The sequence below is a fragment of the Rana temporaria genome, chromosome 3, assembly GCF_905171775.1.
Source record: "Rana temporaria chromosome 3, aRanTem1.1, whole genome shotgun sequence".
Lineage (NCBI taxonomy): Eukaryota > Metazoa > Chordata > Amphibia > Anura > Ranidae > Rana > Rana temporaria.
Genome location: NC_053491.1, coordinates 454,798,819 through 454,814,322, shown reverse-complemented (window position 1 = coordinate 454,814,322; position 15,504 = coordinate 454,798,819). Strand labels below are relative to the sequence as shown.

Genomic DNA, 15,504 nt, shown 5'->3' with positions numbered 1-15,504 from the left:
GTTAACTATTATGTCTCTATACCCTGTAAACAGTTATTTCAGCTAAAAAAAAAAAAAAAAAATATTTAGTGACCCTTTAAGGGAAACAAAACTGACTTCCCACAAAAGCACAATATACTCAAAGAAATTTTAGTAATAAATATGACCTCTCTATTTCAATATGTAGTTATTGTCATTTTCTAAAGTTGACAGTTTTGCTTTCTCACAACATGGCAACCTATACGTTTTACTTATAGAGTTGGGGTACAGAAGTCTCATTCCTGCTTTCCCTAAGATGTCGCCTTAAAGTGGAGTTTCCATCCCAATTTTTTTTTTTCATTATTGTGCTCATTAGACCTAAAAAAGCAAAAAAATTAAAATAAATTTTTTTTTTTTTTTACTCATCTGGAAATGCCTGTTGCTATGCAGTCCCACGGAATCTGCCTTTGAAATCACCTAGGATCCTGACATCATCTCCCTCTAATGCTCCTGGGAAATGTGTGTCATCATTTCCCAGGATGCAGTGCGCTACCCAATTATCACTCCCCATCCAAGACTTCCAGGAAGTAAGTGCTTGTAGGCTTCACAATGCCCACAAGCAAAATGACACTGGTGTAGACATAGTTTTATAAACTATCTTTTTTGAATAACTATGCGGAGCGGCGGCGGATTGTAAAATAGTAAGTGACCGGATTTATATTATAAAAACACAGGATGAAAGGACATTTCAAAAATGCTAATTGTGGTTGGAACTCCGCTTTAAAAGGTTTGTTCACTTTTTCACAAAACATTAAAAGGTGAACCATCTCATAACACCTTCCTCACACCCCTGGTCCTTGCTACACTTACCTCCTTGGATGATTACTTTTCACTGACAACTCTAGCTGATGTAGCAGTGTGGGTATTTGAACGCCAAGCTTTTCTGCACCCTTCTTTCTTCCAGGATGCTGTACTAAAACAAAGAGGTCATCTTCTGGCATTGATCAATGCCCACCCATCATTGTGAACATTATGATGCTACACAACCTCCTGGCTGTGTACTGCATGTTCAGATTCTTAGACTGCTACACCAGCTGGAAGATAATCACCAAGGGAGGTAACTGCAGCAGGTACAGGGGGGTGCTGGGAGGTGTAGTAAGTTAGTTCACTTTTTCATTTCTAGTAAAAAGGTGAACTAACCCTTTAAGGATAGCAGGTTGTGTAGGTGGTTGTAATTAAGGAAGACCCTCCTGTTCAGATATCAACCTGAAAGGAGAACTTGTGAAACTAACTTCCATTTCTTTAAAAACAGAAAAAAAAAATTCAAAAAAAGGCAGATAAAATCCATGCAATGCATATATTTTACCTAAAGGAGATTGTTTTTTTTCTTTCAACTTACAGTGGGGACCGAAAGTTTTGGCACCCCAGGTAAAAAATGTTATTAATGTGCATAACGAAGCCAAGGAAAGATGGAAAAATCTCCAAAAGGCATCAAATTACAGATTAGACCTTCTTATATGTCAAAAAAAGATAGATTTTTTTCCATCATTTACACTTTCAAAATTACAGAAAACAAAAAAATGGCGTCTGCAAAAGTTTGGGCACCCTGCAGAGTTAATATCTTGTCTTTGGCAAGTATCACAGCTTGTAAACGCTTTTTGTAGCAAGCCAAGAGTCTTTTAATTCTTGTTTGAGGTATCTTTGCCCATTCTTCCTTACAAAAGTCTTTCAGTTCTTTGAGATTTCTGGGCTGTCTGTCACGCACTGCTCTTTTAAGGTCTATCCATAGATTTTCAATTATGTTGAGGTCAGGAAATTGTGAAGGCCATGGCAAAACCTTCAGTTTACGCCTCTTGATGTAATCCCCCATGGATTTTGAGGTGTGTTTAGGATCATTATCCATTTGTAGAAGCCATCCTCTCTTTACCTTCAGCTTTTTAACAGATGGCATCAAGTTACCATCCAAAATTTGCTGACATTTTATTGAATCCATTTTTCCTTCTACCCGTGAAATGTTCCCTGTGCCACCGGCTGCAATACAACCCCAAAGCATGATTGATCCACCCCCATGCTTAACAGTTGGACAGAGGTTCTTTTCATTAAATTCTGTGCCCTTTCTTCTCCAAACGTACCTTTGCTCATTCCGGCCAAAAAGTTCTATTTTAACCTCATCGGTCCACAGAACTTGTTTCCAAAATGCATCAGGCTTGTCTATATGTTCATTTGAAAAGTTCAAACGCTGATTTTTGTGGTGAGAACGTAGAAGAGGTTTTCTTCTGATGACTCTTCCATGAAGACCATATTTTTTCACAAGTATCTCTTTATAGTAGAATAGTGTACCACAACTCCAGTGTCTGCCAGATCTTTCTGGAGGGATCGTGCAGTCAAACGTGGGTTTTGAATTGCTTTTCTCACAATCCTGCGAGCTGTTCTGTCTGATATTTTTCTTGGTCTTCCAGATATTGCTTTAACTTCCACTGTTCCTGATGACTGCCATTTTCTAATTACATTCCGAACAGAGGATATTGACATCTGAAAACACTTTGCTATCTTCTTATAGCCTTCTCCAGCTTTGTGAGCATCAACTATTTTCAGTTTCAGTTTTCTAGACAACTGCTTAGAAGAACCCATGGTGCTGATTGTTGGGGCAAGGTCAGATGAGTCTGGGCATTTAAAACCTTTGAGATTGACATCACCTGGTCTTCCCAGACGATGATTGAGAACAATCCAAGACACTGGCAGGTCTCAGCTTTGCAAAGGGAGCAGTGCATGCTATAAATTCTGCAGGGTGCCCAAACTTTTGCAGACGCCATTTTTTGTTCTCTGTAATTTTGAAAGTGTAAATGATGGAAATAAAATCTAACTTTTTTTGACATATTATAAGAATGTCTAATCTGTAATTTGATGCCTTTTGGAGATTTTTCCATCTTTCCTTGGCTTCGTTATGCACATTAATACAAATTTTTACCTGGGGTGCCCAAACTTTCAATCTCCACTGTATATTACATTGTAATGCTTAAATACAGTGATTGCAATAAAATACAATACAACGTTAAAAAAAAAATCACATTTAACTAATAAACTAACTAATTAACAAATAAGTTAATAAATATTCTTACATAAATTGTTAATAATGTTTATCTTTTTTACCTATGTACAACCTTTATAACAAATGTTTAAAATATGTTATCAAACACAGTCTTTTTTTTTTAATACTTATACAGTACATACAGTACTGAGTAAGTATTTTTAGGTACCACATCAATTATATATTACTACCAAATATAGAATTCATAAACATTCTGTTTTTTTATCCTCCTTTTTGCATATTGCTCTTATATAAGCATATGAAATAACAATGTTTGTAATTAAAGGTTCTTCACTCCATTCTTCTCCACTTTTCCAATGAAAGAATATCTAAAGCCCAATTTTTCATTTTATTTTTTCATTTTGGATAGAATAGGGAATGGTTTAACACCTATCCGTATTTAGTTTTTTTAAATTTGCCATTTGTGCTCTGACATTTTATAGATAGGAAACTCCTACCCTCATATGGATTAGTGGTTTCAAATTAATAATACTGTAATAACTACTGAAGTAGAGAACAGACACCAAAGATACACTCAGCATCTTTCCAAATAACTGTTCTGCTTTATTATGACGCAATTGAAGGTTTTTATACACATGATTACGTAGGTATCACATTAATATTACAATTAATAACAAGGGGCGTAACATAGGCAGACTAATTCTAATCAGGACTCGAAAGAATGCAAACTAGGAATGAGCCGATTAACGGCGATCATGCCGTTAGTGGCAGCTCCCGCACGCATGTGCGGGAGTGACGTCATCACTGCTCTGGCCAGTCACAACACCGGAGCAGCAATACCCGGAAGTCACTCCGGGTATCATGGTGGCGACGGAGGAGGTGTCCGAGGACCGCTGCGGGGCTTCGTTCTCAGGTAAGTATTTCATAATGAGCTAGTATGCTATGCATACTAGCTCATTATGCCTTTGTCTTGCAGGTTTTATATTTAAAGATAGGGTTTACTTTTCTTTTAATCGTTGGAATGTGTGTGAAGAGCCAATGTATAGGGATGCATAATCTAGCCGCATTCATCATATGCAGAGCCAGCGATTTGAAATTTTCCTTTTTAGACAGGCACGTGTGCTGTAGGAGGAATTGTGCAGGGGTGTAGTCCAAGGAGAATGTAGAGACATGTGCGATGAGGTCATGTACTTCCCTCCAGAAGAGTTGGAGTGGTTCACACTCCCACCATATATGAAGCATAGTGCCTTCCATTTTCCCACATCTCCAACATGTGTTGGGAATGGTGGGGGTGAATTTATGAAGGCGTGAGGGTGTTCTATACCATCTGGTGATAACCTTGTAACAGTTTTCTTTAATGGCTACATTGAGGGAGTCCTTGTGAGCATATTCATGAATAATGTCCCAGTCCTCTTCAATTAATCAAGAGATTTCTGTAGGTCCCTGTCCCAGGAGGCCTGTGAGGTAGCCGGGGTGGGGGTGGCGGCAACTGAGAGGAGGGCATATAAGTATGGAATCAAGTGCCTTTGTGGTGTTTTACGATTGCATAGGGCTTCAAAAGGTCTGAGCTGTCTTGTCCAGTTGGTTAGGTGTGCACGGGTCGAGAGAAGATGTCGGATTTGCCTATACATCCAGAATGGGAAAGCAGCGTTCAAGAAATGGTTACCAAGTTCTTAAAGGAGAGAGGGGATTCCTTTGAAAAGAATTGGCATGCTAAGAGATCTTCATATGGCCATTCGTGGTCTAAAAATGAATAGGACTCACCCGGAGGGAAGGCTGGGTTTCCTCTCACTGTAGTCAAGGGCCCCCGAGACTGGAGCAAATGTTCCGGACGAAGCTGTCCTCCTAAAGGCTTGTAGGGACAGGTAAATAAGCGGGTGTGTTGATTGAGTCTTTGGCCAATGTTTAGGGGGTAGCCAGGGAAGTAGGTGTAGGGATGCTGGTGTAAGAAGATTTTCTAGGGCCACCCACGTCTTCCTAAAGGTAAGCACATTCCAGTTTACGATCCTTGTGAGGTGGCATGCTAGATGACTGAGTCTTTTTTACATTTCTTTACACATCATCAGATGTTCAAAGTCAGCACAGCTTCCTTTTATTTACTAAATCAAATGAACATTCTTTACTTCTGATCACAGGTTTTTACATACTTCTCCTGACTAAAGCATCTTCACAATGGATTCCAAAGTAGTCTTCTGGGCACACACACTTTATCCCATCATAAGTGCCGCCATTTAAGCAGGGAAGACCTGCAGGAAGAAAAAGTATAAAGTCTGAGAATTTGTTTATATATATATATATACTGTATTTATAAGCCCCCTGCGTATAACACGCAGGCACAGTTGACCCTCTATTTTCAGGGTAAAAAAAATAGTGTTATACGCCAATAAATACAGTATATATATATATATATATATATATATATATATATATATATATATACACTGTATTTATTGGCGTATAACACTCACTTTTTTACCCTGCAAGGTTAAACTGTGCCTGCGTGTTATATGCAGGGGGCTGTGGAATGTTTGTTTCCTGAAATTACCCTCTTAAAGTAGGGTGCGTGCAGGGCCGGTGCAAGGATTTTTAACACCCTAGGCGCCCCTGACTCCACCCCCATTGCCAGTGTTAAATTGTTTGATTCAACCCTGCAACTGCTACATGTGCAAGACAGCTCATTCTTTTGAAAAACAACAGACTTAATAGAAGGATCATCAAATGAATATAAAAGAGAAAACCTAAAACAAAACTAATGCCCCCACCCATCTAAGAATTGATAAACTGCAGTATAATATTTTGCTTTGTTTTAAGTTAATTCTGTTATACATCAGTGTATAGGCAGATGATGGGAAGGAAGGAGTTGAAACAGGAGATAAACAGACTGTTGTTGGCGAGAGAGAGAGAGAGAGTGAGGGGGTAGAAGAGAGAGAGAGAGGGGGGGAGATTGAGAGGGGGGAAGAGAGAGAGAGAGAGAGAAGTGAAAGAGATAGAGAGAGAGAGAGAGAAGAGAAAGAGAGGGAGAGAGAGTAGAGAAGAGAAGAGAAAGAAGAGAGAGGGAGAGAGAGAAGAGAAGAAGAGAGAGGGAGAGAGAGAAGAGAAGAAGAGAGAGGGAGAGAGAGAAGAGAAGAAGTGAGAGGGAGAGAGAGAAGAGAAGAGAGAGGGAGAGAGAGAGAGAAGAGAAGAAGAGAGAAGAAGAGAAGAAGAGAAGAAGAAGAAGAAGAAGAGAAGAAGAGAAGCAGAGAAGAAGAGAAGCAGAGAAGAAGAGAAGAAGAGAAGAGAGATGTCAATACATTCCTGAGATTTACACAGCTCTGCCACACAGCACAACCCTGTGTGGCTCAGCAGGAGACCAAAATGATCTCTGCTGCAGGTCTTACCCCCTCCTCCAACCTGTGACTAGACAGCGAAAGAAAGACAGCAGACCACTGAGCTTCTTTTCTCTGCCACCCTGCTCTCTCTTTCTGTCAGCATGCTTTTTTGGAGCACTACAGCACAACTGGTTGGCTTTAGGTGCCGCGTCTCTATCTTCTAGTCTGAGCTCTGCTGTACAGGGATTGTAAAAGGCTAGTTCTGTGTCAAATTCAAGTGCATAAAAAAGCACATTTAATGATAAAATAATGGATACCAAGCTGTTTCAATTTTTTGTATTGAATACAGCTTTAGAGGAAACCTGACCTTTCCTTCAGAAAAAGTTGGTTACCTGACTGATCCATGAAGTATAACACCTTCTAATTTACCATCAAAGAAAAGGAGTAATAACATGATAGATTATATAACAATATTGGTATGTGTATATTATGTTATATCCATTGTTCCTGCTGATAAATAACTCATTTACTCCTGAAGAAGCAGTTGAAACGCTAAACATGTTGAGAAGAGCAGGCAAAAATTTCTGAGATACATCTTCTGGTCCTGCTTCAAACTGGAGAGTTTCTGGAAAGAGGTCCAGAAGATTACCCAAAATTGTACCAACTATAAGGTCCCTGAGGACCCGGCCTTCTTCTTGTTGCACATTTCCAAAATCCCTGCCAAAATGTACATGAAATCTATACTTCGCCAACTAAACCTTGCATTCCCCTCACCTGGAAACATACACAGAATCTGATTGTTGGTCTGTGGGTCAGGAAGGTAGAGGATCTGAACCGGATGGAAGATCTGGTTTTGACAGCCCAGCAGGAATGGGAGACTTATACGAAAACCTAAACGTAATATTCCCCACGTTCCTGGAAAAGGCTGTAGTTACACTGGGAGCTGTAATGAGAACTGGCTGGAAAACATAGATAATCAGTGTAGAATTGTCATCAGCACACCAAGCAGGGCCGATCCTAGGCAGGGTGCACAGGGTGCTTTGCACCCAGGCGCCTGCAGAGGTGGGGGTGCCGAAGTGCCAGAGTTCTCCCATTCCTCATTCTCTCTTTGTTTGTGTCCGTCCAAAATTAGTGTTCTGAGCATAGGTGTGTGTCCGTCCAGAACTGATGTGTAAGCATAGGGCAGCCCGTCCAGCCTAGCAGTGCTCGGGGGAGGTGCCCTCCTCTTCCTGACACAAGGGTTCTAGTTTTCAGTGGCTGCTGAGTGCTGAGTGCTGATGTGCAGGAATGAATTCCTCACACTGGGAATCATGCATCCCACACTGTCTCCACCAACTCCAGTTGGAATGCCTCCCCCTCCCATCTCTATCTCGGGGTGCACAGAGAGAGAACCAAGGTAAGTCAGTGTTCAGTGTGCTGTGTGCTGTGTGCTGGGGGGTGGCATCCCCAGCATCCCTTTATACGTGCTCTGGGCTACCCCTGCTCTAGATGTTTAATGGCATGATAGATTGCATAGGATACACAGCTTCCTGCGCCTCAGTAGTCTGTCTACAGATGTGATGTATCATCAGATGTACCAAGAGCCCTTTCACACTGACAGTACGGGGGCGTCGGCGGTAAAGCGCTGCTAGTTTTCATTTTTCTCTCTAACAGAAGCCCTCTCTGTGTCCATCAGGGAGGCCCCCCCTCCAGGTCCCAATAAAGTACTCTGCTTCTCTTCCTGTATTTTGTTGTTAAGAGATCATCTAAGGATCCCAGGGTAATGAAGACTTCGTGGGGGAGCATCTCTGTGGTTGAGTCGTTGCCTAGGAAATATTTGTAAAGGGGAGGAATTAGTAAAATGACCACGCCCATGTGGGGGCACCAGAAATATTTCTGCACGCATTTGACCCTAGGATCGGCCCTGACACCAAGGATCCCTCAAGATAGTCCAAAGCTTTATTCACATGGTCACTTGCCTGATGAAGGGGCCCTACGTGGCTCTGAAACATTCCACTTTTGAGGAATCCTTGGTGTGCTGATGACATTTCTCAAACACTAATGCCCCATACACATGATTGGATTTTCCGTCGGGAAAACCTTGGATGTTTTTTCCGACGGAATTCCGCTCAAGTTTGGCTTGCATACACACGGTCACACAAAAGTTCTCTGAACTTTTAACCGTCAAGAACGCGGTGACGTACAACACTACGACTAGCCGAGAAAATTAAGTTCAATGTTTCCTAGCAGGCGTCTGAATTTTTCCCGTCTGAAAAATTGAGAACCTGCGCTCAATCTTTTGATGGCGGAAATTCCAACAGCAAAAGTCCGATGGAGCATTCACACGGGGCCAGATTCAGAAAGAGATACGACGGCGTATCTCCTGATACGCCGTCGTATCTCTGATTGCGCTCGGTCATATCTATGCGACTGATTCATATAATCAGTTACGCATAGATATCCCTAAGATCCGACAAGTGTAAGTGTCTTACACCGTCGGATCTTAGGCTGCATATTTACGCTGGCCGCTAGGTGGCGCTTCCGTATGTTTTACGCGAGGAATATGCAAATTAGGATTTACGCCGATTCAGAAACGATCGACCGCCCGGTGCTTTTTTTTTACATCGTTTGCGTTCGGCTTTTTCCGTCGTAAAGTTACCCCTGCTATATGAGGGGTATGTGCGGCGTATACTATGTTAAGTATAGCCGTCGTTCCTGCGTCAAATTTTGAACATTTTACGTCGTTTGCGTAAGTCGTTCGCGAATACGGCTGGACGCAATTTACGTTCACGTCAAAACCAATGACGTCCTTGCGACGTCATTTAGAGCAATGCACACTGGGATATTTTACGGACGACGCATGCGCCGTTAAAAAAAAAACATTAAAAAACGCAGGGTCAACACAAATTTAAATACTACACGCCCCCAACATCCCCATTTGAATTACGCGGCCTTACACCACAACACATACGTTACGCCACCGTAAATCTGGGTGCAAATTCTTTCTGAATACAGAACTAAGCGTCCAAAGTTACAGCGGTGTAACGTATTGGAGATACGTTACGCCGGCCGGACAGATACGCTCAGGTATCTGAATCCGGCCCACGGTCTGAATTTCCGACCAAAAGCTCACATCGGACTTTTGCTGCCAGAATTTCCAACCATGTGTATGGGTCATTATATGAAAACCTGGTCCTTATGGAACATGTACATGTACATTACCTTAAAAAGTATTCATACCCCTTGAAATTTTCCACATTTTGTCATGTTACAACCAAAAATGTAAATGTATTTTATTGGAATTTTATGTGATAGATCAACACAAGATAGCACATAATTGTGAAGTGGAAGTAAAATTATAAATGGTGTTCAAAATTGTTCACAAATAAATATCTAGAAAAATGTGTGGCGTGCATTTGTATTCAGCTCCTTTTACTCTGATACCCCTAACTAAAATCTAGTGGAACCAATTGCCTTCAGAAGTCATCTAATTAGTAAAGAAAGTCCACCTGTGTGTAATTTAATCTCAGTATAAATACAGCTGTTCTGTAAAGCCCTTAGAGGTTTGTTAGAGATCCTTCTTTCCAAAGGTGTTCTATCGGGATGAGGTCAGGACTCTGTGCAGCAGTGTTGTCAACCTACCAGATTGAAATTTACTGACACGACACCCAAAATGTACTGGCACAGTCAAGTTTTTACTGGCATATCCAAAAGTTACAAAATTACAGTTTTAAGTGCAAATTTCAGTATTTAGGCTACAAACAAGTACAATATGCACAACTACAACTAATCTTTTACCACTTCCATCAGCTCATTCCCCACAGTTACAACCTTTTATACCACCTGCCCCACCCTATTAGATTGAGAGCTCTTCTGAGCAGGGCCCTCTTAATCCTCTTGTATTTTATTGTATTGTTAACTGTATTGTCTCCCTTTTATATTGTAAAGCGCTGCGTAAACTGTTGGCGCTATATAAATCCTGTAAAATAATAATAATAATAATGCAATTAGCAAAGTTATTTAAGGTAGATATTAAGGCCTCTTTCACACGGGACAGATCCGTGATGATCCTCCCCGTGAACCTCCGCTTGCTCAGCGGGGATCGCTCCGTTGATTCCACTGAGCCGCCGGATGACAGGGTGGTCCCCGCACACTGTGCAGGGACCGACCTGTCAGATCACCGCTCTCCTCTATGGGGGGATGGGATGAACACGAACCGTCTGTCCGCGTTCACCCGATCCGATGACGGATGGAAAAATAGGGTTTTCCTCCGTCTGCAAAATCGGAGGATTGCGGAACCAGGCGAGATCGGGTGTCAGCGGACGTTCATCCGCTGACACCCGCAATCTCATAGGGACCAATGTATGTCCCTTTTTCATCCGTACACGGATGGATGAAAAAGCGGACATACGGTCCGCACGTGTGAAAGAGCCCTAAGACAAAAAGATATTTCTTATTTTAATTTCGATATAGTAATTAAGTAGCTCAGGGACAGGAATCGAGAGGGCAAGAAATTAGAATGGGCGGCACACACATGAAATTGACTCTCACAGTGACACTGACAGCAGTGTGCAGCAGCACAGATGATAAGGACATCTCACCAACATGACATGTCCCTTCCTGAATGACCCTCTCTCTCTCTCTCCATGCCAGGTGGCCCCCTCAGTCCACTCCCGACTTGCCTTCCTCCCGTTCCACAGACCTGTACATGAGGCTCTGGCTGCTCCATTCCCTTGCACCATGACTTCACGTGACACACTGCCAGCACAGTCCAAACACACCGTAGCAGGCACTGGGATGGTCTCGGCAAAGCGTCAAAACCATATTTTTTACAGGCAACATTTTTCTTTCAATGGCATTTACTGGCAAGAGAAAAGTGCCCATTTTTTACAGGCTGCCAGTAAAAATACTGGCGGTTTGATACACTGCTGTGCAGGCCAGTCAAGTTCCTCCACCCCAAACTCGCTCCATGCCTTTATGGACCTTGCTTTGTGCACTGGTGTGCAGTCATGTTGGAACAGGAAGGGGCCATCCCCAAACTGTTCCCACAAAGTTGGGAGCATGAAATTGTACAAAATGTCTTGGTATGTTGACACTTTAAAGATAAGGTGACCAGATTTTTAAAATGAAATCCAGGGACATATTGTTTTTTCTAGTAATGGCAGCAATCAGTGACTGCCCATTGCTGCCACCACCTCACAGCCTGTCAAGTCTTACTCTCCGGGCCCTGGCTACTACTGGGTGGGAAGCGGAGGAAGATCACTCCGCCAGGGAAGGCAAGGAGATAAGCAGGCAGGCAGCTGGGACAGACTTGGTCCAGGGACAGTGTCCTCAATCCGAGGACTGTCCCCTGAAACCGGGAATGTCTGGTCACCCTACTTAAAGAGGAAGTAAACCCTGATGGGTTTTACTTCCTCTTTTGCTCGCTGCAAAGCCTGAAAATGAAAAGCAAAAAGGGCTAGTATGCATCTAGCCCATTATGTGCCACTTACCTGCAAAAGAATCCAGCGATGTCCCCAGTGTAGGTAGTGTCCATCTTCTGGCCCCTCTTCCTTCCGGGCTGCGGACTCGGCTCTATGATTCGCCGGAGCAGCATGATGTCACTCACTCGCATGCGCACGGGAGCCACGATTAACGGCACAGGCTAGGGAAGAAATGGCACTTAGTTTTGTTTCTTCCCCTAGCATTCACAAATGGAATTTTCGGTGGACTACAACCCAAAGGGCTTACGTTTAGGAGATATTTCCACTACCTATAGGTAAGCCTTTTTCTAGGCTTACCTATAGGTAGAAGTCCAAAAAGTGGATTTACAACCACTTTAAGAGTTCCCTTCAATGGAACTAAGGGGCCAAACCCCTGAAAAACATTGCCCACTCCATAATCCCCCATCCAACAAATGATTTGGACCAGTGCACAAAGCAAGGTACATAAAGACATGGATGAGCGAGCACAGAGGCCTGACCTCAACCAAAAATGTGGGGAAAAGGGGTTAAGGCAGTCTCTAGCCCCCCCTTTTCCTCATGGGAAAGTGGCGGGAGAACAGTTTCAAATTCCCCTTGGGGAGCTGGGTGCTCTCGGGTGATTTGGGCGTGCTCTCGGGTCTGGAGGGAGCATTATTAGGTGACCTCTCCTTGACCTGTAAAGGCCCGCTCAAAAAAATCTGGTTTAGACTGGCTAAGCAGGTGTCATCTTCTGGCCGCGTGTAAAGCCCGCGCAAAAGCGGGTTTAAACTGGTCAGTTTAGCCTGATTTGGGGCTATGAAAAGAGGATTCCGTAGCAGGTAAGCTCATTCGCCTCAGAGGAAAGGAGCTGTGGTGTTCTCCGGGTTATCTCGCTGAACAAACAGTGTCCCCTGAGGCCAGAAAATGAGCCTGATTCATCAGCTGCTGGAGCGGGCAGGAGAAGACGGCAGGGATTCCTGGATCCGGCACTGCTTAAGCTTACCTCGAGGGTTGGGTCAAGAGGCTCCAGCGGGAGCCACAACGGACGACAATAGACAGGGGATGTCTTCTGCGGTGGTCGAACATCCTGCTGCCAACATCCGGGAGCCCGAGTCGCAGGAAGAGGAAGCCGGGTCTGCAGAAGTTCCGGGTCGTCGGCGAAGAGGAAGCACCACCCCCGCCCACGTCACGGAGGCGTCAAAGAGGAGGCGCACTCTGTGCCAGGGATTCTCCCCCTCGCCTCCCCAAGCTCCTCGAGCGTCCAGAGCGGGTTCTTCTCAGGACTGTGTTAAACGATCGGGAGGTGGAACAAGAGGCGAAGCTAGAGGCGGAGCCAGAGGAGGCGCCAGAGGTGCATCTGCAGGCGAAAGTGTTTTTTCTCCCAACAGGTGTCGAGGAGCCCCTAGAAGCAGCACTGCAGGGTCGGCTAGAGGTGGTTCCACTAGAACAGCGAATCAGAGAGGAGGTTCAGAAGACAGGGCTTCATCGCAGCAAACACAGCCTTCTTCACAACAGCGGGGATCTTCTCCATCCAGGTCAGATAGTACTGCCAGGTCTAGTGTCATGTCGCCTTCAGTGCCTCTGCTAGAAAATAGAGATGGCCAGACACCTGCGGCTACCTTGGGTCCTTCCCAGCACCAAGGTATGACTGACTCTACTTCTGGTGCTTTAATTGCTAACATAGCTGGTCTTTTATCTAAATTGGCTAGAGAGCTACATTCTAAGCCACAAGCTGATGTTTCTTCCACTAATGAGTCTTCTGCTGTTAATGTATGGTCGCCATCTAGTGGTAATTTAGCTAATTGCGACCAGTTTTCTCAAAGTGTTGGAATTTCACAGAGTGTTGTTAATTCACAAAGTGTTGTAAATCCAGTTTATTTATCTGCTTGTTCACAAAATGTACCCGAACCATGTCTTAAAGAAGCTATGTCTTGCGAAGTTAACCCGTTAGGTTTTCATTTATCTACTACGGTCAAAGAAAAAATCTGGCGAGGCGAGTTTATAGACATTTTATCATTACTCCCGTCAGCTAGGGATTTTATCACCAAAACAGATAAAAAAGATGAGGAAGAAAGGCGTAGGCCAGTGCAAAAATCTTTCAATAATTGGTTACAGGCTTTCTGTATTTTTTCAGGAACCCTGTGTGAAAGGTTTCCTGAAAAAAGCACTGGTTTGTTTCAGCATTTAGACATCATCATCGAAGCCTTTAGGAATTTTGGGGGTGTGGCATAGTATAATTATGATGAAGCGTTTCATCAGAAATTGTCCGTGCACCCTTCTTTAAAATGGGGAGTAAAAGATGTGGGCCTTTGGCTAAATCTTTTTCTTCCCCAAAGGCCAGTCTTTAACAGACCTAGCGCCAGTCCGCAGGCTGCCAGTACCTCTGGTTACAAAAAAGGTTTATGCTTTAACTTCAACGATAGCCAGTGTAGATGGCCGAACTCATGCAAGTATAGGCATGAATGTGCATTCTGCACTGGCTCTCACTCAGTTTCAAAATGCTTTCAAAAAGATGTCAGCAGCAAATCAGCAGCCAGGTAATTTTTCCAAAAGCAGTCACGCCAGTGATGCTTCAAAATATGCTGCCGTGGCTCAGGTTGTATCCAAACCAGCTGAAGGCACAGCTTCTCACTGAAGGTTTTAGTGATGGGTTTTTGTTGCCAATTTTTTCATGTCAGGGTTGCAGTATAGTCAGTAATCTTAAATCAGTTAGTGAATTTCCCGATATAGTCCTTTCAAAGATTAACTCAGAAATATTGGGGGGTAGGGTGGAAGGTCCATTTTCCTCCCCTCCTTTTTCAGGATTTCTCCTTTAGGGATTGTTCCAAAAAAGGAGAAGAATTCATTTAGGCTTATACATCACTTGTCTTTCCCTAAGGGCCATTCCCTCAATGATGAGATAGAAGATACAGTAGTTTATCTTCAGTTTCATATGCTACTTTTGAGGATGCTCTTAATAGACTGAGGCGTTTAGGAAAAGGTTCTCTGTTGGCAAAAGCAGATATCAAATCGGCTTTTTCGCCTTCTCCCTATCAACCCGTTGGGCCAGATTCAGATAGGTTAGCGGATCTTTAGATCTGATTTTCGATCCGCTGCCGCAAGTTTTTGAGGCTAGTGCTGTATTCAGAAAGCACTTACCTCAAAACTTGCGGCGGCGTATCGTAAATCCCCCGGCGGAATTCAAATTCCGCGGCTAGGGGGAGTGTACTATTTAAATCAGGCGCGTCCCCGCGCCGATCCAACAGCACTTGCGCCGTTCGCAAATTTTCCCAGCATGCATTGCTCCAAATGACGTCGCAAGGACGTCATTGCTTTCATCGTGAACGTAAATTACGTCCATCCGTATTCGAGAACGACTTACGCAAACAACGTAAAAATTTGAAAACTCGGTGCGGGAACGACGGCCATACTTAACATTAACCGGGCGGTAGTTCATTTTTGAATCAGCGTAACTCCTCATTTGCATATTCGTCGCGTAAAAAAAACGAAACGCCACCTAGCGGCCGGCCTGGAATTGCAGCCTAAGATCCGACGGTGTAACACGGTTACACCTGTCGGATGTTAGGAATATCTATGCGTAACTGATTCTCTGAATCAGTCGCATAGATACGACCGGCAGAACTCAGAGATACGACGGCGTATCAGGAGATACACCGTCGTATCTCTTTGTGAATCTGGCCCGCTGTGTTTTAATTCCCTTGGTTTTTTCTTTAATAATTATTTTTATTTTGACAAGTGCTTACCCATGGGCTGTTCCTTGTCATGCTTT

General features: G+C 43.5%; 1 protein-coding gene across 1 annotated transcript in view; it reads right to left on the bottom strand.

The window, feature by feature from the left end:
* Positions 1-5,076: 5,076 nt before the first annotated feature.
* The window catches only part of LOC120930934 (wnt inhibitory factor 1-like), a 32,338-nt gene continuing 21,910 nt past the window's right edge, over positions 5,077-15,504 (bottom strand). Inside the window, exon 3 of the mRNA XM_040342069.1 lies at positions 5,077-5,253. Coding sequence (XP_040198003.1) covers positions 5,147-5,253 — 107 coding nt within the window. The 3' untranslated portion in view covers positions 5,077-5,146. The remainder of the gene's footprint in view (positions 5,254-15,504) is intronic.